Source organism: Vicugna pacos, chromosome X (assembly GCF_048564905.1).
Source record: "Vicugna pacos chromosome X, VicPac4, whole genome shotgun sequence".
NCBI classification, from domain to species: Eukaryota; Metazoa; Chordata; class Mammalia; order Artiodactyla; family Camelidae; genus Vicugna; species Vicugna pacos.
Window position 1 is genome coordinate 78,501,802 of NC_133023.1, and position 26,462 is coordinate 78,528,263.

The following is a 26,462-nucleotide window of genomic DNA, read 5'->3' on the forward strand; positions in this document are numbered from 1 at the left end:
CAATAGTAACACCACCACCACCACCTCGGAAAATGAGAGAAATTCTGCTTTCCCCCAGAAGCCTGCTGAAATGGAGCTGCTGGTAGGGAATGGCTAGCCTGAAATCCATAGGTGGGAGTAAGGAAGCCATCTGCACAGGTGGCGAGTGGAGAGTGTGGTGGTCATAGCAAAGATACTACCTTGACAATCGTGAAATATCCTAGAGCAGGGTTTCTCAACTGAGAAACTGAGACTATTGACATTTTGGCCCAGAGATAGTTCTTTGTTGTGGGGCGCTGTTCTGTGCATCGTCGGACATTTAGCAGCATCTCTGGCCTCTACCCACTAGATGTCAGTAGCACCCACCCAAGTTGTCACAATCAAAAGTGTCTCCAGATATTGTCCAATGTCCCTTGGGGAATTAGGGGCAGGTAAAATGGGCCCGGGTTGAGAACCACTGCTCTAGAAGCCATGAATTGTGAAAGCTTATTAGTATTGAGCCTTCTAGGATTCACGGACTTCTAAATTATCTTTAGAGCTGGAAATCTAAGGGGGGAGGTATAGGCATCAGGTGGGAAGGTAATCTCATCCTTCCCAAATGTCCTTTCGCATCTAATGCCTGGCTCATCTCTCTCATGAGGCACTATCGCAGTTCCTAAGAACACTGAACCCTTGGAATTTTCCTCAGTTACTACTTAATTGCAAACTGAAGGGTAGATCTCTTCGTGGTTTTCATCCTTGGTTTACATGTTAATTGGGACAGATGTGAAAATACTTTTTACTTTTAGCAACTGAGTTCCAAAAAGAAATGTTAAATTTCTCTTTCCTTTTCACCTTGAACTTTAATTTCTTCATTTCTATTTCTTTCCTACTTTCATTCAACCATATCCATATATATAGCTGATGAGGTGGGACACATAGAGAACAGAAAAAAAGAAGAAGGAGAGATGATAGGGAACTTTGACTAGGGTCCTTTGGCAAGAACTGGGTCTAATATTCTGTGCTCTGGAAAATAGTTGCAAAGAATATTGTACCCACTTATCTTCCAACTCAGCCTGTTTTCTTACCACCCATCATACTGACTGTTTCTTAAAAATGAAATCTCTGCACTTCTTTTCCTCATTGTTGCCCTTGTGATGGATTTTCTTGCCTGTCAGAAGTAGGAGTCTTCTGAAGGCCTGTCAGAGCAGCTTTGTGGGCCGAAACATGACATAGAAAAGACAACAGGCTATAGTGGAGATGGCCTTAGACTAGGAGTCCAAACCCAAGTTCTAGTCTCTTTCCCTTTTTGTAGACATTTGGTCTTGCAAATCACCTTACCTTGGCTGAACCTCACTTTCCTTATGTATGAAACAGAATTACCTGTTTGCCTCCCTGGTAACTACATGGTTCAGATGAGACAATGGGGTGAAAGCAGCACAAAATGTGTAAAAGCTTTTACAAATGCAAAATGATATTATTACTGTTGCTTCATTGCAATTTACCCCTCTTCAGTTATTCTTGCCCAAATGTCACAGTGTCCACTGGATAGATGTCATATTCAAGGCTACAGTAACAGTTCCTTTCTCTTGCCTGCAGTGACAGAGCTACACTCCAGCCTCCCTCTCCAGATTTACTCTCTACTTTCTACCCTATTCCACCTGGCTTTGTGCCCTAGAGGCTGACTCATATCAACAGGCTCCCTTGTCCTCTGGATTCCAGTTGTGTTTGGCCAATGAGGAGCACTGGCAGGGAGGAGAGGAGTGAGGTTAGACTACTTATTCCCTGGCACCCTGCCTCTGAGGTTGCTGGGCATCCCTTGACCGAAGGTCACAGCTTCTGTCAAGGAGCTCTCTTCATATAATTTTCATGTTCTTTCCTCCCTCTGGGTTCTGGTATCTGCTCCCACCCCTCTCTTTCTCAGGCCTAAGGATGGTAATGGACCCCACTATTACTAGTCCTGAGATACTTCAGTATTTCCTGTAGTTTTTTTGCACCCTGCCCAAACTTTTGTCATCAATTGCCTTTATTAAGCTCTATTCAATTTATCCACTCTGAGTGTGTCCCTTGTCTTTTCACTAGCATCCTGATGGATATATCCACCAAATCGCTTTCTTTTCTCTTCCCTCGACATTTTTATCACAGTAAAATATATGCTTCTAAAGGAGGGAATATTATGTAAAGCAATGCAGTAAGTTTATGGCCATTAGTATTCTGTCCAGTCATGTTGAGAATTAGCTCCTAGGTCACCACCTCTGAACATCTATAATCAGGCTGTATATTCCTTTATATTCCTTTACCAATTGGCTAGTCCATCTCTTTGTCCTATTCTCAACCAACCACTGAAGAACAGTTAGAGGCCATGACTCTTGTGCCTACTCTCTCCCACAAAGTTTGTATCCTTGTTAAATTCCAGCAACCTGGGAGGCAACTGTCTGATGCACACTCCAGTCTCTGGTTTGCTGTAAATCAGTTTGCACCCCTTTGCTTCCCTTGGACTAAGTTTGCAGAGAATGAGCTTACATCCTTTTGCTTCCCTTGGACTGGACTCTCAGGAAGCCTGGGAAGGGGGGTACAGTTAAGCCTCTGGGATTCCATGACAGCTGCCAGCATTCTGGCCCTGTGTCTCTGTTCATTAACTGTATCCATCCTGGAATGTTTTATAGACTGTCAGAGCTAGAAGATACCTCAGAAATCAACTAGTCCAGAGGTTCTTAACTTAAGATTTATAGATAAGCTTCAGGGAAATCCTCAAACACCCTATATTATATGGAAAAGTAGCTTTCTATGTGCACATATTCATTTTTCTGGGGAGAAGATAGCTTTCATCAAATTCTCTCAAAAGGGCTTTTAACACAAAAGATACATATACCTGAAATGGCTCTAGAACAGTACCCTCATCTTACAGTAGAGGAAACTGAGGCCCAGAAGGAAAGCAGCTTATCCAAGATTTTACAGTAAGTCAATGGCAGGGTTTAACCTAGAACCAAGGTAAAGGTTAACTGCTCCTGTTTTTTTTTTTTTTTAACAAACCTTTTCCTTCCTCCACTGAACTCCAGAGCCACACTACCACTATACTTTGTGCACAGTAGACACCAGATAGCTGTTAAATGCAATTGATAACTGCAATGGGCCCTATAAGCACACTTGCTTATTTTAATTGACCCTACTAAATAGAATCTGGAGCTGTATGGGGCTCAGGGCCAACCTTGGAGCTTAGTGTTGCCAAGGGATCAAGCAGGGTTTTTCCACCCCAGTTCTTTCTGATGAATGGAGTTCTGTCTCGTCCCTGTTTCTCTGAGCCAACTTGTCCCCAGGGCCCTGTGGAGGGGCAGGTGTCGGTCCTGGGCATGGACTCAGCAGCCCAACTCCAGCGCCTCTGCAGCTGTTCTCATCCCTGTGAGGCCCCCAGTGGGAGCTGACACAGAGACTCTTGGAAAATGGCAAAGAAAAACTAAGGAAGAAACACCCTCGAGCACTGAGGGGTTGCCAGGCTTCCAGGGAAGCTGGTACAGCCTAGTTCAGGTTATTAAATCACACTAGCGCCTGACAAAATAGGGTAGAAAGTCTTTTTCCTTCCCATCTCCCCTTCTGTGCCCCTCTTTCCCAGGTCACAGGTTATTTTCATATTACCCAGAGTCCCCTACTGTATTTCCTTACCTACGTCTCCCCATCTAAGAAATGAGTGCCTTTGCTGTAGGGCTTAGGTACCCAGTGTGGCAGAGTGAAAGAACAGTTTTGAGTTCTAGTATCAGCTCTGTAACTAACTAGCAATGTAATTTTGTATAAGTCACTTAATCTTGATGGGCTTTCACGCTTCATTCTTGAAAAATGGGGCTAATGACCTAAATGAGGTAATGGAGGTGAGATCACTTGACAAATGCAAAACAACAAAAGCTATGTGGGGTCATTATGACCTTTCACCACTCAAAAATTATTTTAAAGGTTGAAAAGAATAATCTTGAGGGCAAATAGCCCAGCTGAGATCTTGGATGCCCAGATTTCAGTCTAACTGGGTTTTCTAGAGGAAATTCTAGAATGAAGTTGGAAGGAAAGTCACCATTGGCTTTGAGTCTAAGAAGACCAGTGGGAGGAATCAGTTGACACAAATGTGATTTATTCCTAGATCTTCATATGGTACTTTACATTCTAGAAACCTATGGGAAGAGTTTCTAAGGACTAGTCACTCTTCACCAGACAAGGAAGTAGACAGACCCAATGTGGTCTTACTGCTAGAGGATCAGAGGGAGTCAGCTTCAACACGACTTACCCTGGAATAGACTACCTTGCAGAGGACAGAGAATTTCCAGAGTGTGGCGCAAGATAGTGGGAAGAGAATATCAATCTCTCCCTGTACGATTGGCCAGTCAACACTGTTTCCTAAGGCCCTGGAATATTTCCTAAGGCATCATGAGGCAAATAATGATCAGTGCCTTCAAGAAATGCATGCTTTGTTGGATGAAAAAGGGAGAGAGGACAAAACCCAAAAGGCAACTAAGGTGCTTAAAGAAATAGTCTTTAGTGGGGGAGGGGGTTGACATTGTGCTTTTTAATGCATATAATTAGAAAACAAATAGATGCAGAAGTTAGTAAACAAGTCAGTCTTTATCTCATTACTTTCTCTAATATATGGTACAGTGGACAATGACCACTAGTGGTCTAGAATAACCTTATTGTACTTAATACTGTTAATTATGAAAATAAGATTTAATTTTATGGTTCTTAGACTCTTCCTACTCTTGTTATTGCTGATGATAGTAATATTTTTTAAAATAGTTGACTTTTTACACTTACACTTAGTGGAGATACAATGGTGAGCAAGACAGATGAAAGCTCTGCTCTCTTGAAGCTTATATGGTGATGGTAGTGGTAGTGGTTCTAGCTTAGATTAGGAGATAAGGAAGACCTCACTGAATAGGTGAAATTTGACTTCTGCTTCTGCAATAGGTCACACTAAGTATTTAAAAAGTCTTCCTGCTACACTACAACTAAATCCTGGATAAATTATAGAAAAATTTTCCTTTACATTTCCCTTTTTTAAAGAGCTTTATTGATATATAATCCACATAACATACAATTCATCCATTTAGAGTGTAATTCAATGGTTTTGATGTATTAAATTATCCATGTTATTAATTAAAGTAAAATATATATAACAAAATTTTGTCATTTTAACAATTTCATTTGTGTAATTCAGTGGCATTAATTATAGTCACAGTGTTGTTCAACCATCACTACCTAGTTCAAGAATTTTTTCATTACCCTACATAGAAACTCTGTTACCTTTACTCAATAACTCCCCAATCCCCTTTTCTCTAGCTTCTGATAACTTCTAATCAACTTGTGTCTCAATGATGTTGTCTATTCTAGATATTTCACATAAGTAGAATCATAAAAATATTTGTCTTCTTGTGTCTGGTTTATTTCATTTAGCATAATGTTTTCAAGGTCCAATTTGCATGTATCAGAACTGCATTTTTTATGGTTGAATTGTATGAATACATGAATATAATGTGACTCCATTGTGTGTAGAGATCACATTTTGTTTATACGTTTATCTGTTAATGGGGACACTTGGATTGTTTCTACCTTTTGGCTACTGTAATGGACATTGCATACAAGTATGTATTTGAGCCACTACTTTCAATTTTTTTTGGTATATATACCTAAAAGTAGGATTGCTGGGTCTTATGGTGTGATATTTGTGATTTATAACAAGAAATGTATATTTGACTTTTGTCCTTGTTTCTGGCAAAGAACTCCAAAAACGGGATTTTCTAAGTGATGAGAGCGATAAAGATGTTTTTATTATGTCAATGAGGTGACTTTTGGAAAGCACCTAAGGATGGGGGCTGGTTGCCAGGAGAATCAGCCATGTGATTAAAGGGTTTGAATTTTCAGTCCCACACCCAGACCTTATGGGAGTAGGGGGAGCTGAAGTTTGAATGGATTGCCAATGGCCAGTGATTTAACTAATCATGCCTGTATTATCAAGCCTCCATGAAAACCCAAAGGGGAGGATTTGGAGAGCTTCCAGGTTGGTGAACACGTGGAAAGCGAAGGAGAGCAACTCATTCAGAGACAGCATGGAAGCTCCATGCCCTTTCTCCATACCTTGCCCTAAGCATCTCTTCCATCTGGCTGTTCTTGAGTTATATCCTTTTATAATAAGCTGGTAATCTAATGAGTAAAAGAGTCTCTTGAGTTCTGTGAGCCACTCTGGCATTAACTGAACCAAAGCAAGGGGTCTTGGGGGCCTCTGATTTATACCCAGACAGTCAGAAGTACAAGTGAGAACCCGGACTTGTGATTGGTATCTGAAATGGAGGGGTTGGGGGCAGTCCTGTAGGACTGATTCCTTCTTAACCTGTGCCATCTGACACTATGGGTAGATAGTGTCAGAACTGAGTTGAATTGTAGTACACCCAGCTGGTGTCCAAGAATTGTTTATTGGTGTGGAGAATCTCCCACCTCCAACACACAGACACACAGTGGAATTGGTGACTGGTGTCAGTGAAGTGGGATTTGCTAGAATGGCCTGGCTCATGGTAATATGTGGTTTGGAAAGAGAAAGGATAAAAGGACAGGAGAAGAATGAACCTATGATTCCTGGGTGGCTATATGATCACCCACAGTATGGAATAGCAGCTATGCTGCAATCACTTACTAAAGGTAAAAGTTACCAATGGAATTTAGAGATGGATCCAACTCTTAGGGAGTTGGTTCACTGATGCATAAGGAAATGTAAACTAATAAGAGAGAGGCAAAATATTCCCTCCCTCAATTATTGTGATCTATAATAAAAAACTAAAAGTAAAAGAGAATAGAATGTCTGATCTTGATGCTAGACCAAAAGCAGATTTCAGTGACTCAGAGTTTTAGCCATTATCTTCAAAGCTACCCACCCACAAAGGTAAAAATTGTGCAGGGACACCAGGACCTCTCAGACCTCTGGACACCAAGAAGTTAGTCAACGTGGGAAGAGGGCAAAACTAAAAACCTACTGAAACCAGGGAGTATAGTGTGAAGGAGCTGTTTCATTTGTGGATCAGTATCATCAGCTTCCTGAAGAACCTTTACCATAATGGATTATGAGAGTGACTGACTTAGGAGCTGTGTCTTTGTCTTGGGTTTTGGTGACAGCATGTTTGGATTGATGCAGGATCCACAGGTCGCTATGAAACAATCACAGATGGCTATATGTGATCCAGATACAAAATAAGTTATTCCCGAGGGAACAGTCAGCCTTGTGGACTGGATAAGTGTTCCTGGAAGGTCTGTTTACCCTGAAAAGAGGGGCTGTCTACCCCCGACTATGAATGCGAAGCAGAGCACCTCAGATGAAGCAGCTGATGCTTATATGCAAGCCATGTGAGACTGGCTTTGTGATGACCAGGATATTCACCCACTGAAATATGCCCATTGCCTAGATCATGGTAAATGCTGTGGTTAAGTGAGGCCCTTTCACATGGGCAACCCATATAATCTTATTGTTACAAAACATAAAGAACAGTTCTGGAAACCTTATCGAATTTGCTGTCTCAGCTTCCCCTTGGGTCTTACAGATGCTAATAAAAACATCAGGTTAATTTAGAAGGGATGGTGGGCCCAAAGGGAGAGTCAAAGGACTCTTTCCAACAAAGTGGAAATTTTGAAATGGCTTTTGAGAAATAAGATGAATAAATCATGTATTGATAGAAGCAAGACAAAGAGGAAACAGAGAGGGAAGATTCACAAGACTTGCCCAGTAAGGTGGAAGTCTTTAGATCATTATTAAGAAATAGGTTTAGACATTGATGGGGTTAAAACAAAGGTTTTAGTACAGCACTACCAAAGGTTGAGTGGGACAAAATGGCCTTCTGCTGGTCCCCCAACATTAAGGACTCCAAACAAGTCTGCTCTATTTACTCCAATTTGGAGGAATTTAACCTCTGATTTACAGCCAGTTGGTCAGAAGTACAGGTAACAACAACCTGGGCTTGTGACTGACCTCTGAAGGGTAGGGGGCAGTCTTGTAGGACTGAACCCTTAACCTTTGGAATCCGATGCTATCTCCAGGTAGATAGTGTCAGAATTGAGTTGAATTGTAGGACACCGTGCTCGTATCCAAGCATTGCTTATTGGAGGTGTGGAGAAACCACTCACACACATCCTTACATGTTGAAATTAGGTCCAGTAACCCAATTATATGGTAATTCTATGTTTATGTTTAGTGTTTTGAGGAACCTGGAACAAACATTTTTAAATGATTTTCTAAGCTTTCAGAAAAGGCAGGAGAGGGAAGAGGAACCAGAAGTTGAAACTAGAGCAGCAGGCAGTATCTAAAAGCTCAAGCTTCCCTGAGGGCAAAACCCCATAACTGGGACCCGGTGCTTTGGATAGTATCAGAAATGCAGGGCATGCAAGTGCCAACTAAAGAATGTCACCCATCATCCAGCTCTGCAAGGATTGAGTCATTAACCACTTCAATTGCTGACCTTCAACCCACCCTGAAAGGAGTTCATGACTGAGATCAAGAATGAGGCACTCAGTGTTCTGGAAAAACTAGCAGAACAGGCCTTCAGATAGATATTTATTTTCGGGAGAAATTTTTTATGAACCTGGATTCTTGCATCTTCCCATAAGTAGAAAAGCACTAAAACCATTAAGGTATCTGTTCCTCATTACTAGCAGCAACCATCCACTAAGATGTGTTTAGTTGCATGTACCTCCATCACTAAAATCACATACATACTCACCTCCCCACCCCTTACCTCTTCAAAACAGTTTCTCAGACCTGTCTGAGAGGCTGTCTTCCAGGCTATAGTTCTCAGTAAGACACTGAATAAACTTGACTCAAGCTTTTATGTTGTGCGGGCTTTTTTTTTTCTCAGTTGACACAAAGTTCTTGAAAAGTAAGGAACCAGAATCTGCAACCTCCACATTAAGCTGGAACACTTAAGAGGGGATAAACCAGAAACATACCTATAAACTTGTTTGTCTCTTTCATGACTTCAGGGAGGACACAAAACAAATAAGAACACTACTCTTAGGAGTTTGCACCCCAAAGCTTGCTCTAACACAGGTCTGGAATTCAAATTTGTACTACTCATGTCACAAGGGAAACCATAGCTGAAAAACAGATGCTGCCTACATTGTTAGTGCCCCCTGGCTCATGGTAGAAACAAATTCACATCTTTGTCAGAGGAAAGTGTCCCCAACCTAGACCCCTCAGGGTCCTCAAAGATTTAATTTAATCAAACATGAGCTTATAATTTAAAAAATATCAAGCACAGGAGGAAAAAAGTCACCATGAGGGAGAGTTAGCAGAAACAACACATTTGGATTCTCAAGGATATTAGAATGATCAGATACAAGACCTAAAATAACTTAGTGTGAATTGTTTAAAGCAACAAAACATGCAATTAAAATGAGACAAGAAAAAGAGACTATCAGCTATGGCCAGGCAAATTTGGATAAAAAATGAAATAGAATTTCTAAAAATGAAAATTGCGATCATTGAAATTTGAAGCACTATGAATGGGTTAAACAGCAAATTAAATATATCTGAAGAAAGAAAGACTAAACTGGCAGATTTGAAGATATTTTCCAGAATGTAGCACTAAGAGATAAGAAGATGGAAAATATGGAACATGAAGTGGGAAAGCTAAACATGTGCCTAATTTAAAGTGACCCCAGAAGGAAGGCCTGAGGTGTAATAAGAAATGGTGACCAAATAAATGGGTAAATCTGTATGTAGATAAATCTAAACAGTATTAACTGTATAAAATACTTAAAATAATAACTCATTTGTGGGGTTCAATACAGGATCTGAGATTCTAAACAATAGCATCATGTAAGTTGAGGGTTGCTCAGACTTAAATGCAGTACGTGGTACTTTAGATTTGATTGTGAAGACGCAAGTAGGCCTGCGACTATCTGAGAAGTACACTTTCTAGGTAGAGGGAGCTGCAGGATGAGGCTCTGAAGCAGGGAAGGTCTTGATGTGTTTGAGTAGCAGAAAGCAAACCAGTGTGATGGGAGCGAGCTAGCGTGTGTTGTATGAGAGACTGGATAATATAGAGCCAAGATAAAAAGTGGATTTTATTCTATCTATGGTTGAGAGCGTTGGAGGATTTTAAGCAGAAGAGTGACCTGCCTGATTAAGAGTCTGAAGTATTTCTCTGGCTACAGTGTGGAGAAGAGTACGAGTGTATTGCGTAGGGGCTGGGCATAGAGAGACCGGTTACAAGGCTACTGCATTATATCTTGGCCTAGGAGAGAAACAATGAAGAAGGTCAATGTGACTTCTAGTAAAAAATGACTCCCAGGTTTCTGGTTCAGGCAGCTGGGGGAATCGTGGTACCATTTACTGAGATGAGGAAAGCTGGAGGGAAGTAGGATTTGGAGAGGGAGCAATAAGATTTTAGTCTTGGGCATATTAAATTTGGGATGGCCGTCAGATAACCAAGTGGAGCTATTAAGCAGGTAGTTCAATACACATGAGTCAAGATAAAAAAACTTTGTCTCAGCTCACCACGCCAACCCTGTGCCAGTCTCTGACTGGAGCCTATCCAGGGCAGGCAGGCAGGAAATGTTCCAGAATGAGAGTAGCAGTAACTTTTATAAAAAGCCTCATGCGTAATGTTTATTGAATCTTTCATTAACTCATTTTGCGAAGCTTGGCAGCCACACTGGATGGGCAGGGCACACTGTTGGCAAGACTGGGAAATCAGTGTGGTTTGTCTTCCTCGCCACAAGATTTTCTCTTCTTCACCACTGGGGCCATTCCTCTCCCCATAGACACTCTCTGCCCTTCTCTTCACCCTGAATTCCACCAGGAGGCAACTGTATGTTTTGTCTGTGCAGAAGGCTGGCAGATGGGCCAGGCCAATTGTGCTATAGAGAGTTAGAATCTCTGTGACTGTAGTCCACAAGATGCAATTTTTTTTCCAGGGCTATTAAGAAAAAGGCATGTTCCTGCTTCTCCACCTTTACTTATGCAGTTACCATAATACCTTTTACTCCTGTCTCCATCAACCTATATCCCACACATCCCTCAAGACTCAGATTTTGTTTTCGTCTTCTCTGTGCAGCCCTCCCCAGTTCTCACAATTAGAATTGTTCCCTTTGTCTTCTGTGTTCCTCTCGCTCTTTGTGCCTCTCTAATAGTGCTAACAGCAGTCCGCCTTGTAGTCCAGTTATGTGTGTAGTTCTGATTTCCTTATTATGCTGTCAACTGTGAAGACAGGGGCCTTTTATTGTCCATTTGTCTGTCCCTCGCATTGCTCCTTTGCCATAGTCAGTGCTTTATGAATGAATATCAGTAGAGTTGAACTTTCAATGAAAATATTTTGCGTGTTGAAAGTGAGCCTCATAGATATGCAAGCAAGACCTTACTTCCTGAAATACCATTGCTGTCTGAACAGTTGGAGAGTGTGTAGAACCTACCAGCAGTAGGCACATATGAGAACTAACTGCCAGCATCTGTAATATGCGGACGGAGAATCTAATCAAGCTTAAATCAAGTCACAGGGTGAATTTGCCATTTGCAGCTAATGGACTCAAACTGCCCCCAAACAGTGATCTGTTGTCTCCATTTCCCCATTTGCACTTCAACATTTAAGCCACTAGATGGTCCATATAATCTATTGTTTGCGCTAATGCACAATCAAGTTAGCTTCCCTTACTCCAACTCTTGCAGTTTTTTTTTTTAAAAGGAAGACCATTGAGTTAATGGTTCAGTGTTAATGTGAGTTGATTGATTTTATTGATTTTTGTGCTGGCAGTTGATAAATTACAAAGACAGGTGTCATGCTTTTGTGTTCTCTGACTTAAATACCCAAGCATGTCTCATACAAAAGCTGATGTCAGCAAAACCCTTAATCTCTGAGGATGCTGTAAGCGCTATCATAATGATTATTATTTTTACCACTTTTGCTTCCACCTCATAATAGAAATTTTATCACAAAAAACTAATCTTCTGTGTAGGTATAGGTTTTCATTTCTCTTGGGTAAGTAACTAAGGGACATCTGATAAGGGACTTGTATCTATAATATATAAAGAATATGAAAATACTTTTTAAAATATTTGATTTTCAAAATTATATGTTTGCAGTGTAACCTAAGGTGGATTTTGTACCATGTGAACTGCATGGAATTTTGAAAAGCAGGTGTGAGTGTGAGTTTCATTTGGGAATTATTTCTTACACTCCATTCTTCTTTTCCTTATTCCTCTTCTTTTCCTCCTCCTTCTCCCACTCCTTCTCTTTGTCCTCCTTCTCCAGTTACAGTAATGAATAGGAGTTTTCTTGTCCATAGATTAAGCATATGATCCATAAAGATGTTTCCTTTTTTCAATCCTGCAGAATGTTCTGATGCATATTGGGCATTGATGAGGACTAGTTGTGACTCTCCTGCCTAGGCTATACACAAGCCTTTGAAGTCAGGACTTCGGAAGGCATGTTCTCTTAGGCAATTGAATAGTTTTGTTCCAAACTGAATCAGGACACCTGAGAGCTAGTCTGAACTCTGCCATGGTCCATCTGTGTATCTTTCTGCCACTCAGACACCTTGTATTTTGGGTTCCTCATCTTTAAGATGGAGGGCTTTCTATTTTCCCAACTCTGACACAGAGCAGGGTAGGGCTGTTGTGTCTCAATATCCAAGGCATTTGGGAAATCTGGGTATCCACATGCACAATATGAATTTGTCTACATTTGGGAGCCAGTAAAATGTGGGGTGGGATCACACAAGAAACCTGATGCTAAACAGCTGGATTGCAAAATGAATATGTTTGAAGCCAGCCACAGCATTGTGAGTTTGTCAGAAGCACAGGGGCTTTGCCCTTCTCAGAAGCTCCCCGAGAAGGGGTTATCCAAAGGCTTTTCCCAAAGCCTGGGTGGGGGCAGAGGGACTTGGAGTTGGAGGAGGGAGGGTCATTCTAACAGCAACCCCCAGAGCAATCTGTGAAGGCTTTGTTGTCTTACAATGGGACAGCATGGCATGTCACTGCGATGGCTGCTTTTGAGCTTTTGGTTTTTCTTCTTGGGAAATGATTTCCACAAATACTTCCAAAATGAATGGTCTGGTACCTTTGGGGGAAGGGATTGCTGTTTGAAGTATTTACTTAATTCTTTTTATGGCTAGTAGTTGGTTGAAGTTTCCTATTTCTTTTTGAGCTAATTTCTTTCTTTAGGTTTTCCTTTAAAAATGATCCATTTCATCTGTTTTCAAACTAATTGGCATAGTTATACAAAGAATAACTTCTGATTTCACAGTCTTTTCTCCTTTCTTGTTCCTAAATTTATATATTGGTGTTACCTTTCAAAACATTTGACTGCTAGGTCCTATTGTCTGCCACTATTGATTTCTTCTTTCTACTTTTCTGCCTTTGTATGCCCTTACAAAACCTCCTTCTTATTTCCTTTACATTCAGTTGAGGCCAAAAAAATTTAGCCCTGGCTGAATTCTCACTATGTGATTAAGCACTCTACCAGGAACCATGGGGAGATATAGAGGGAGGCATAAATTTGGTCTTACATTCAGGAAACCTGTGATTTAATGGGAAGTATTAGGTGGGTACTCATGAAAATACAGGTATACCTTGAAACAAAGTGCTAAATGCTAGAGACCATTAGTGGAGGGATGCCCAAGGGTGAGGCTTCCCTCACTTATGACCAAAACTAAAGGAGATCAGTCAGGATCAGGGGCAACCCGAACACGAGGGCATGGCAGAGATCTTTAGGGTTAAGAGGTAGTAGGGCATATACAATTCAGAGACACACATGTATCAAAGATAGGGGCTCCAAATTTCACTGGTCCAAGATGTCAGTGGGAATCTGCAGCAGGGTTAAAAGCCATGTGTATCCTCTGTCATTGGATTCACTACCACGGCAATATACAGGATGCTTATTGAACTAATAATGCCAGTTACTGACTGGATCACTTGGATGTGGTGCTAAATAGGTCCCATGTCACCTACAGTTACCCCAAACACTCATGACACGACACTAAAATGCTCTGTTTCAATGTATTTCACGCCATCAGATTATGTGCTCCATGAAGTCATGACCTGAATCTTACTCATCTTTGCCTCCACAGTGTCTGAACCATATGTAAGTGCTTTGTATTACTGAGGGGCCAAAAGCACAGGCTTTGACGTCACACAGATCTACACTGATTTGGCTTCATCACTTTCCACCTGAGTAATTTATGTATTGTCTCTGGACCTCAGTTTTCTCATCTGTAAAGTAGTGATGACAAGAATACCGACTTCTAGGATTTGTTGTGAGAGTGAAATGGGATGACAGATTTGGAAGTACTAAGCAGAGTGCTTGTTCAGAGTAAGCATTCAATTAGTGGTAGCTCTGTTTGTCATTATATGATTGGGGAATTAATGGGTGAGGATGAGTGGGCTGAAGGAGGATGGTGGCCTTTTTGATGAGGTCAGGACCCAAGTCTGGGGAGAGGCTTAGTAGAAGCGAACTTGGCAGCCCTCCAAGTCTCCCTCCCTTCTTTGGCATCCTTTGGATGATTGGGAGGCTGAGACAATGGGAGTAATCTTTAAGCAAGTCTCGCTTTGTGTAAGGCTTGCAATCATCTTGGCCGGGGGAACAGAGATTGAATAGAGCCTGGATGGGGAATGATGTTATTAATATAAACATTTTTCAAATGTAACATATTGCTCTCTGCACCCAGCAAGCTGTTGTTAGTTTGTGAGCCCTGTGCCTTTGGAAAGCCATTGCTGGCAGCTTAAATGGGTGGCTTAGAACAATTAGAAGCTTTGAACACTTTCAAGCTAAGGATGGGGGTAAGAATGTTTTGACTCTGTGGTTTCTCCTGGGGTTTCCCTGGTGTGCTGGACTAATTATCAGATGTAATTAGGAAAGCTGAGAAGTGGGGAGACTACAGAGAGCAGCGTACTTTCCCAGGGACCCTCGTTTCTTTGTGTAAGAAAGGGGTTGGGGAGACTGTCTCTCTATTGTGGAGAAGCAGCAATGCACAGGGCACTAGAGGGCGGGAAGGATCCTGGGAACATGGCTTTACCAGCAGAGCCTCAAGCCTACGGGGACCCATTGCTCTTGATTAAATTTTAAGTGATCAGGACAGTTTTCCCTTCCTTTTTCTTCATGGAAGAATGGTATTCTGGGCCACTACCAGGTTCTCGGTCTATTTTTAGCAAAAGTCCAACTTTTGTGGGTCCAAAGTGTTTAAGAACTGGTGTCCCTCTTTCAAAACTCTTGAAGTAGAGGAACTTCCACATCTTGGTCAGCCAGAATCTGTCCACTTCAGGCTGCAGAAGATCTTTTTCATCTTCTTTGGTCTATACTTCTGTCCCTGGAGCTGAGCTAGGAGCACTCTGTCCTTGAGGCTCTGAGGAATGGCAGCATTTGTAGGGCCATCTGCTTGCTGACTTTAACTCAGAGGAGAACGTTCCATTTGGACATAGTCTTGAAGTTACTCTTGATGCAGTGGGAACAAGGTATCACACATGAAATGTGGAAAGAAAATGGCACTTGGTATATCTTTACTCACAAGGGGCTGAGGTGCAGACTATGAGCCTGGTATTTTGAGAAAAAGGTGAACCCTGGGGGCTAAAATTGATGGCCCAGATGTGCAGCTTTTCTCCCCTGCCAACATCGTATGAAGTTCATCATCACAAGACCATCAAATATCAATCCAATGTTTCTGCTTTCTCCGTAGGTAACCTGCCTCCATGATTTCTTTGGTGATGATGATGTGTTTATTGCCTGCGGTCCTGAAAAATTTCGCTATGCTCAGGATGACTTTTCTCTGGATGAAAATGGTAAGGACAACTACTAAATTTTGTTGTTCTCCTTTCTTCTACTCCTTAGGATTTCCATGGGTTCATATAGCCTGGAGAACATCCAAGCATGGTCCCTTTCTCCTGTATGTTTAGATACATGAATCACTAAGTGAAAGTTGATTGGCTATCTCAGATGCTCAGCCTCCAAACTCAATAAAACTCACTATTTGCCCCAATAGTGACCATATTTCTTGAACCATATAGTGTGTCATATGGACTTATAGACTCAGTCAGAGCACAGGAAGGAACATTTGGGGTCAGAACTTGGATATTGTATGCATATATATATTTTTTTCTGGTTAACATCCTCCAGCTATTTGGCCCATGTTAATGGTTCCATTTTAGAAATATTTTCCACTGTGTTCTTAGTGTCAGACATTTTCCTTTTTCCCACCTTTTGGTTGCTGCCGCATTCCCCTTGTATTGTGACTCAAGATTCCAGAAGATTATTAATCTCAGGAAGGAGGTGAATATCTGCCCATCTCCCTTTGCTTGAGTCCAAGCTCCATGTGTAAGTTCATGGTGAATTAGCTCACACAGCCACAGGGTTAGGATATGATCCTGATGGAAAGACACATTCAAAACATATTTGCCCCCAAAAAACATATTTGCCAATTATGAGGAGTAAAATGTGGGGAAAAAACAAATCAAGTTGTACTAATACAGACTTTACAAACACCTCAAGTGACGGGGACTCTGAACGAGGTGGCATTTCTGCTGTGTTCACTTTGAGAAGAGGCAAATGGCCATAAAATAGCTAAACAAACCCTAGGATGTGTCCAAGTTCCTGTATCTTCTACATCTCCAGCTCTGGACAGTGATCACTAAAGTGTATCAGCCAAAACAAGAAGTAAAACAAACAAAAATGAGTTTTCTGCTTAACTCAGTTTCCTAAACAACTTACTAGACAAGATCCCCTAATCTTTCTGGATAATTTGTATTTTCTAGGTATCTTTAAGTAGAAAGTGACAAGAAGGTGTCCAATGATGAGGCTACCCTCTACCCAGCTGTTGGGTTCCTCTTTGAGCATGACAGCACAAGGTTGGGAAAAGCATAGTGGAAAGAACTCTAGACTGGGACTCAGAAGACTTGGCTGATCACCATTCTTCTGATATTTTCTTGCTTTGTGGCCCTGAGCAAGAGGCTTAAGCTCTTTGTATTCTCATCAGCAAAATGAGTATAATAATCCTCCTAATACATTAGTACAATCAGTGCCCAAAATTACCATATTAGGGATGCTGAGTGATCTCATGGAAAGTGTGTTCCCAGTGTGTCAGACTGGGATTGGGGGAGTAGCGGGAACATTTGGCAGACTCTCCCACACACCCACAGGCTCTCTATAAGTTGTGAATGGCAGAGTCACTGCTGGCCAACTATTCATTAAACCAGCATAATGATAACGTACATCGAAAATCGAACTCTATAAATGTAAGATGGTGGTGGTGGTGGTAGTGCTTATTTATAAAATGACATGATGTCCTTACTATGCCTAATACCATACATGGCATGTAATGAATAATAAACAGTAGCTCCCTCCCCCTCCTTTAAATTACACATGAATGTTTCACCTGTGTGGCTACAACCTCTGAGCTGTCAATCTCTTCTCCAAGGAAATTAATTAATTATGTCGACAGGCACTATTCTGAGACATGACTTTGGGTTGTCCAAAAATGATTGAGTTGACTGTTTAATTACATACCCAAGCTGCTTTTCTACTCCTTCACTTGTTTCCATAATCTAGGAATTTAAATACCTGGCTTAGCCCAGGTGAATTTTGAAAGTTTCTCCCATGCCTCCCTCTTCAGAACAATTATTCCTTCAAACAATGAAGACCACCTTATAGTCCTTAGCCACAGGTGCTTTGACCTATGGTGGTTATTCCAGTTTCCAGAGGTTGGTGATATGCTGAGTCTTGGTTCTCCCCAGCTCTATTAAGCTGTCTGTGTCATTTTCCACCAGAATGCCGAGTCATGAAGGGAAACCCATCAGCCACAGCTGGCCCAAAGGCGTCCCCAACGCCTCAGAAGAGTTCAGCCAAGAGCCCTGGCCCCATGCGCCGGAGCAAGTCTCCAGCTGACTCAGGTAACGACCAAGACGGTGAGTGCTCTTCTCCTAACTGTGCACGCTGACTTCATTTACAGAGGCCAGTACCTTCTGCATGCAGAGGAATGAGTTCCTCATGAACACCATTGTGTCTCCATGAGACCAATCCTATCAATTCAGAGACTAACCAGTTGACCTTGTTTGGAGTCATGGAGACACAGCTACAACCCCAAATCTGCTCAGGTGGATGCACACCAGAAATCTGGCCTGTTTGCCATGCTTGCTGTAATGCTTATTGTCATGGTTGTCTTCATTGCCATCATTTTCAACATCACCCAGCAAATGCACAGTCAATGAAATAGTCAAATCAAACATAATTGTGAAATAGAAAATCAGAATGAAAAACAAGAATATAAAGACAAAAGCCACCCCAACATGTCAACGTAGTGGATGCCCTTGAGCTTCAAGTTTGACTTTGGACTTTTTAGAAGTCAAACCAAAAAGCGAAACAAGATAAACTACATTATTCTCGCAATGAGACAAGGAGGTATAGGCCAGGTTCTGAAAGGATACAAAGAGATTTGTCATAGAGGATTTTATTTAGTGGATAGTGAGTGATCTACAAAAATGTGGTCTAGGGATCACTGCCAACCCATGAACTATTTATCAACTTGTGACAAGATTAGGTGTTTGTGCCAAATGTAAATAAATCATGCCACTGAGCAAACCATTTACTTCGGCTGACTCTTTTTTCAGAGCATGATTGTATTGATAAAGGCAGCAGTGTGTTGGTTTACTTTTACTTCTTCTAGCCTGAGAGCCTTGGGGCAGAGAGCACAGGCACCCTTTATCACTTCTTCAATTTGAGGCAGCTTGAGTGGCCTATTAGCTTTGAAATACCCGTTGGCCTGGAAAAACAGCCAGTCCTGCTGACCTCACACTACCGTGCATATCAGCAGCAATCTCTTTCTTCTCAGGCAGAAGGAACTCAACTGTGAAGAGGCAGCTCGGGCTTTTCATACTTCCATGGCTTTGCACGTTCTCTTCTCCTGCACCTGGAACGCCATCCTTTGAACCCACCACTCTTCTTTGCTTGAAAACTCTATTCATCCTTCGATACCTCAAATAGAAGTAGCTGTTCCATTCTCCACAATATCATAGCATGTTATTCATATCTCTGGGGTAATATTCACTGCACTGTGTTGTAATGTATTTATCTGTATGTACTTACTTCCTCAACTAAATACTGGGCAAGGTGTCATGTTCATTCTTCTATCCTCAGTGCTGAGCACAGTGCCTGGGTCCTAGTAAGTGCTCAAACAATGCCTGTGGAAGAATAGATGCATAAGAGCATCTATTTCATCCAGCATGGTACTAGAGACCCAGTAAGCATTGTAGGTAATATTTGCTGAAGGAATAAAAATTCATGTGTTTGGTGACATTTTGGCTAAGTGTACAGAACAGCACATGAATCTGCCCAAGCAAATTCATATTACTCAAATGGCAAAGACCTAGGTTTTAACAGTTGGATTGAGAATAAAATTGTTTGTACAGGTTCTAAGCAGGGCCTTGCAAAAAATGGACCTTAAACATTTGATCAAGACTCATGGGGTGGGGGCAGGATATAGCTCAGTGGTAGAGTGCGTGCTTAGCATGCACAAGGTCCTGGGTTCAATCCCCAGTACCTCCATAAATAAATAAATAAATAAACCTAATTACCTCCCTCTCCCCCAAAAAAGTTTTTAAAAAAAGATTCATAAAGTCTGGCTATTTCTGGGATCTCTAACCTGTATTACTTAACTCTTGCTATGGAACAAATTACCCTAAAATGTAGTAGCTTAAAACAACAGACATTTCCTATCTCACAGATTCTGTGGGTCAGAAATTCTAGGGTGGCTTAGCAGGGTGGGTCTGTCTGGCTCAGAACCTCTCACATAGTTGAGGTGAAGGTATTAGTAGGGGATATGGTCATCTGAAGGCTCAACTGGGACTGTAGGATCCACTTCCAAGAAGGCTGTTGGCAGTCCTTCCCCTAGACAGTGATTCAATAGAGTGAAAAGAAGAAGATGTAGTGCCTTTTATGATCTGCTTTTCAAAACCACACGCAGTCACTTCTGTTTTAGTCTATTCATTAGTAGCAGTCACTAAGGCCAGCCCACATTCAAGGAGAGGGGAATCAGGCTCCATTTCTTGAAGGGAGGAGTATCAAAGAATTCGTGGACCTATTTTCAAACCACCACATAACCCATTAGTTAGAAATTCTTGTGTGGCAGCAGTCTGAAGTAAATAAATTCTCTTTGCAGACTGTATCCAGTTGGGCTACTCAGCACACATGAACACAACCACCTGTAATTGAACACAGTTTAAACATATGTCAAATAATTGGTCCCCAGCATGCTACCTATAGAATTTCACTTCTAAACAATATGTACTTCTCTGACCTTAAGATATTAGAGACAGAGAAGAAATGCATTAGGACTCAATGAGTATTTGCCAAATTGAAAGGAGTTAGATCCTGATTGAGGCTTAGGCAGGCAAGATCTCCTTCCTTCAGAATTCCCTTGCTGAAGAGAAGGAATGAGGCTGTAGTCACACACACTAGATTAACAAAGTAACTGATTTAAGGTAGGAAAATGGGACTTTATTTGGCAGATATCAAAATTATAAACACCTCTGTTCCCTACCAATAGAAAATCTAAGGTGGTATATTCAGTAGAGAGAATTTAAATCTTCATTTCAGGTAATTCATGAATATAAATGAAGTCGAACTGTAGTCTAGCCAGGCTTCGTGACAATTTCCAGAATGTTTGAGCTCATCTCAGATGATGTGTTTAGAGCCTCCACATGATTTCAGCCCCAGAGTGTAAAAACGTTCGTGTAACACAAGCCTGCACATTCCATGGGATTTTAGGGCCAAGTCTAGGGCAGCGTCTCAGTGAATATTCCACGGGGAAAAAGCCAATGTCAGGCAAAACAGTATTTTAGGTAGAGTTTGGATTCGACATACCCACTTTCCCTTTTCTGCCCCCACCTCACTCTGGACCATTCCAAGCTGGGAGGTGTAGGGGCATAGGATATGGAAGAGGAAGAGAGAGCTAAGAAAACCAAGCTATACCACTTCCCAGATTTGTGACTGGGGACAAGTTTCTTACCTTCTCCAAGGCTTGGTTTCCATTTTGGGTAAGACAGAATTTGCATATCTAGACAAAAATCATTTTCCTTTGTTATCAGTTATTTCCACAGTTGTACAGTAGCTTCCATAGAATCAGAATCAGATAACCATAAGGATGAGTTATGGACAATGCATAGTCTCACATTAGCATAAATTTCTCCTTACAAATATTAAGAAAGAATTATTTCATAAAGTGTAAAGGTTTCCTGAGCTGTTAGCAAGGCACATATACAAGTTAATATACATTTAACCAAAGAATAATGGTATTGGGTGGGGCTGAAATTTTTTGTTCTTTTCTGGTACATGGTAGTACCACTCTGTTTCCATTCTGTGTTAGTCTGTCTTGGCTCTGAGACTTGTGCACGAATCCACATTTCTTCATTCATCCTGAGTAAAAGGTTGTGGAAGATCGGCCATTTCCAGAGAATTTTAACTACCTTCCTTTGATGGCAAATGAAAGCCAAAAATGTTCCTCTTTAGCCGGGATTCAAACCAAATGAAACATTGGCTCAGTTAAAGGAATGTTTTGATGTTCTAATTCATTAGAAAATATATAGGTTTGAACAAGTTTGCTAGATTTTCTAATATATATATATATTATATATTATATATATAATATATATATATATGTATGTATATTCCAATTCATGTTTCAGTTAATATCTGGGTTCAGTTTGACTTGAGGTTTAGTAGTAAATTGATGCTATTTGGTCTGTAATTTGTGTCATAATTTGATTCCTTGTTCCTTAGTCCTTAAGTTGTCTCTTTCCTGTTCTGCCCATGAATAAATCAAAATCCTTCTACTTTATTCCCTTCCAGTTCAATCCCCACTCCTGCCAATATTGAGTTTGCCCCAAATGAAATATCTGTTGCTAAGCCTTAAACTCGAGTTAAGGAAGGATTTGATTGTCTATATAATATTGCTATAAAGAACTCTCATTCTCACTGGGCAGAGCTGATGGACTCTTAGAATCCAAGTCCCATTAGCCAAGTTTGTCTTAAAGTAGGGCAAGGGACTGTGTGGTAAGCAGACGAAACCTGAGCCCAGAAGGCTCCTATGGGATGTTGGAAGAAAGTTTGTGCAGTGTCCCATTTTGATTAACCCAGGACTTGCCATTTTGATGGGCAAAGGTAAGCCTGGCTTCAAAACTAAAGGAAGACATTTCTCTGTGTGTCTCTTTGTTTCCATTTTAGCCATTAATTTGTTAATTTTTCTCTTTATGCAACTACCCCCCAGTTGAATTGAATTGAAAGGACAAAATCAGCTAGTTACTGGGAAGGAATCTTTTCTTTTTCTTTCTTTCTTTTTTCAAAGGAGCCTCCAAGGAAGCTAATAACCCACCGTGGTAGGCTGAGGGGATTGTAATGTGATAATTAGTTTGCTATTCTTCAACAGTAAGTCATTGTTGTAGCAACCCAATGTTCTCCACCCTCCTTCCCCCAACCTATGTGCACTGATTCCTGAAAGTCAAATCTTCCCTGTTCCCAATCTCCCAGGAACAAATGTCTTCTCTACCCAAATATACAGCTTTTGAAAGAGGAGGTCAAGGGCCACAAAACAGCCGGACACCCCCAGGGGAGTGTCCGTGGGAGAACTGTATCCTGGATCTCCTTCTCATCTGAACCAAACAGGCTGCTTGGGGTTGTGTAAGATGGAGGGACCTGGCTGTTCTGACCTTCCTGAATATGACTGTCTAGACCAGCTCTGTCCAATAAAAATATAATGCAGGCCACAAATGCAAGCCTCCTATGTAATTTTAAATTTTCTAGTAGCCTGAGTTAAGTTCAAAGAAACAAGTGAAATTAACTTTGATAATATATTTTATTTTACTCAATACATCCAAAATAGTATTATTTCAACATGTGTTCAATGTAAGAAATTATTAATGAGCTACTTTATGTTCATTGAAGTTGGACTGTATTTTACACTTGCACGTCTCAAGTCTGACCAGCCACACTTGACTAGTGGCTACTGTATTAGACAGCACCATACCTTTCCTTTGCATCTGAGAGAAGTTCAAGAGAATGATCTTTTACATGAATTAAATGCTCTGCACTTTGCAAAATATTTTCAAATCCGTCACCTCAGTTGTCACTCATAACAGCATCATGAATTAAGTTGGGAAAGGAAGATTATCCACTTGTTTGTTTTTTTGTTTTAGATTGGGGAACTAAGATATGAAGAGGTTCAGTAAATCCTGTGGTCTTCCCAATGTCTATCTAGTATCCAAGAACCAGAGGCCCAGCCTCCTGGCTTCCAGGCAGGCGATCTTTGCATTGTTCTTAAGGCAGGGTTTGGATGCTCCAGAGTGGTGAACAGAAAGTCTCTGTTGGATGGTCCTGGCTTCTCTGCTTCCTTCCACCTCCCCCCACCTCCAGGCGAGGGATGTGGGGAAGCAGGGGGGTGGGTGGTATCTGTGTCATTCTCTTTGTGCTGCATAGAGCACAGCCATGAGTAATTAAGTGCCTTTGTTTCCAGTGCCCAGTCCTAGACACTCCGCAGCTCCCCTACTGTAAATCCAAGGAGAAATGGTGCCCTTGGCAAAGCTATGGGAAGAGAAAAACTTCCCTTGCCCCTTCCCCCATCCTGATTCTTTCTAAAACCACAGCTTTTGTCTAGTTTAAGTGGAAGAACTATCCTATATCTAAGGCAACTTTTCCATTGTCACAACAGAGCCATGTATGAAATGGTTGGAGCAAGCAGTATAATGGGGGTCACTGAGCACTCCACAGGGCATGGGATGAGGGGGTGTTAACCCATTTCCCTGTAGTAGGAGTCCTAGCAGCCTGCTTCAGCCTGGGACTTGTGTTTAAGTACAGCTGACTCTCCAAGGCTTTGGTGGAGTACCTAGTAGTGCTAGGTGCTATAAGGAAAAGGAACTATAACATTGTCACCAAGAAGCTTTTAGTTTATTTGGGGATCCAGTATACATATAAATTTAACAAACCATTTTATTTACAAACACTTACATAGTTCATATGTGCCAAGCAACCATTCTATTCACTGTACATATATTAACTGACTTAATCTTTACAACCTTATGAGGTAGGCACTACTAGCCCCATTGTGCAAATGAGGAAACAAGGGCATAGAGGTTAAGTGACCTACCCAAGATCACGCAGCTAGTGAGTGGTAGAGCTGGGATTTGAACCCAGCCAATTTAATTCCACAGTTTACAATTTAACCGTTGCACTGTGATGCTAAATAAGAGTTAAGGATAATGATTTGTTTAAATGCCAAGTGCATGAGAGATACAGGCAGTAGGTGCTATAGAAACTATTAGAGTTCATGGGAAAGAGAGTTCATGGGGGAGGCTAGGATGCTAAGGGAAGTCTTCCTGGAAGAACTGGGGCTTGAAGGAGGATTTGATTTCAGTTGATAAGGAAATGGATATTTCTGGCAGCAGAGAAGGCATGAACAAAAGAGCAGAGGTAGTGACCAATATGGCATATCCAGGTACAGAGAGGCAGATATGAAATCTACACCTTCAGCCCGAACCTTCCTTCTGGATGTTAGTGACATGAATGACTACCAGACAATTCTGCACATATGTACCAAATGCAGTGGATCTAAAAATCAAAAATATTTCCTCCCCTCAACTCCCTAACAATAGAATCAATTCTATTCTGTTACCAAGTCCAAACTCGTTCTGCTCACTGCACGACAGGCCAATAAATCGGGAGATGAGGTGTTGGGGCAAGGAATAACGACTTTATTCAGAAAGCCAGCAGACAGAAGATGGCAGACTAATGTCCTGGAGAATCATCTTTGCCAAGTCAGAATTCAGGCTCCTTTTATACTAAAAAGGGGAAGGTTGGTTGTTGCAAACCTCTTGGTGTTAGAATCCTTTGTTCTTGCAGCTGTCCACGTGGGTCAAGTCATGGTGTCCCTGTAAACCTCCAACAAAACAAATGTTATTTTCTATTCTGCAACTTGTTATCTTTAAAGGAATGAAAAAGTGTTAATATCCTTAAAGGTCAGAGCCTTGAGACTAGGTTTTCCTGTATATTTCAGGCTGTAGGTAACATTCTTTTACAAAAGGTACAGAACCAGCACGTCTAAGCTCAGGAAACAGAGCCCAGGGGTAAAGCCAAAGGAATAGATCTAACATGAAGTCAGATTTGTTCTTCCCTATTACAATTCTATTCCCCAGACCCAACACCTCCACATTACCTTTGACTCTTCCCACTCTTCAGTCCTTCATGTCCGCCACATGCTATTGCTGCTGTTGTTGTTGAACCTTTGAAACATCTCCACATTTCTCACATAGAAGTCCCTTTCTTTCTGTCATCACCTGCTGCCTGGATTACTCAACAGACTCCTATGTAGTGTCTCTGCTTCACATCTCTGTCCACTTATGCATCTGGTGTGGTGCCACCACATTTCTCATCCTAAAACATTGCCATTATGTTACCTTCCTGCTCCAATACTTTCAGTTGTTCCACTCAGAGTTCATTGACTGCCACCGCCTCCAAGGTACTGCTGAGAGATTGAAAAGAGAGAGGAGCCGAGGGCTCGGTTTTTGGGAGCCCAAGAAAATGCAAAAACCAGAAGTAATGGGCTTCATGCCGGAAAACTTCAGTCGTCTGAATGCCTGACCTGCTAACCAAAGAGTTAGTTCTCAGCCTCTTTTGGTTAATAAATCATCCCTTGTGGAACGGGATTTCCTAATTCAGTGCTGCAATTCCTTCCATTTCTAGTAGTGGCAGTAGTAATATCAGTATAAGATGGCATTATTGAGCCCTCCCTGTGTGCTAAGGCACTTAGCTAAGCATTTGATATATGTCATGTAATCCTCAAAATAACAATAATTGAGATATGCACTATTTTGTTTTATTTTTTAATTGAAGTACAATCAGTTTACCATGTTGTGTCAACTTCTGGTGTACAGCATAATGTTTTGTCATACATATACATACATATATTCCTTTTCATATTCTTTTTCATTATACACCATTACAAGGTATTGAATATAGTTCCCTGTAGTATACAGAAGAAACTTATTGTTTACCTATTTTATATATAGTAGTGTCTATCTGCAGATCTCCAACTCCCAATTTATCCCTCTCCCCACTTTCCCTTTTGATAACCGTAAATTTGTTTTCTATGTCTGTGAGTCTGTTTCTGTTTTGTAAATAAGTTCGTTTGTGTCATTTTTTTAGATTCCACAGAGATATGCATTATTTTGATTCAAATGTTACAGATGAGGAAACAGACCTACAGAAGGCAGATTACACCTGAGGTCACACATCTAGGAAATGGCTAAGCCAGGGTTTAAAACCCTGACTTATTAACCAAAGCGTACATACTTTCCACAAATTAAGAGCAGTGTCATTTGTTTTAGTTCCTGCCCCAGAAAACCGGTAGTGAGTGTTGACAACGGGCTTGTTCCACCCAAAACATGTTCTCAGTGGAACAACCTTTAACTGGAACTTAAAGTTGTCAGCATTATCAAGCCTGAGAAAACAATCCTGGCATGT

The 26,462-nt window shown here is 41.2% G+C and overlaps 1 protein-coding gene across 1 annotated transcript in view; it reads left to right on the plus strand.

Moving 5' to 3' along the window:
* DCX (doublecortin) overlaps positions 1-26,462 on the plus strand; it is a 127,380-nt gene that overhangs the window by 82,861 nt on the left and 18,057 nt on the right. Inside the window, exons 7-8 of the mRNA XM_072956072.1 lie at positions 15,643-15,745; positions 17,726-17,848. Coding sequence (XP_072812173.1) covers positions 15,643-15,745; positions 17,726-17,848 — 226 coding nt within the window. The remainder of the gene's footprint in view (positions 1-15,642; positions 15,746-17,725; positions 17,849-26,462) is intronic.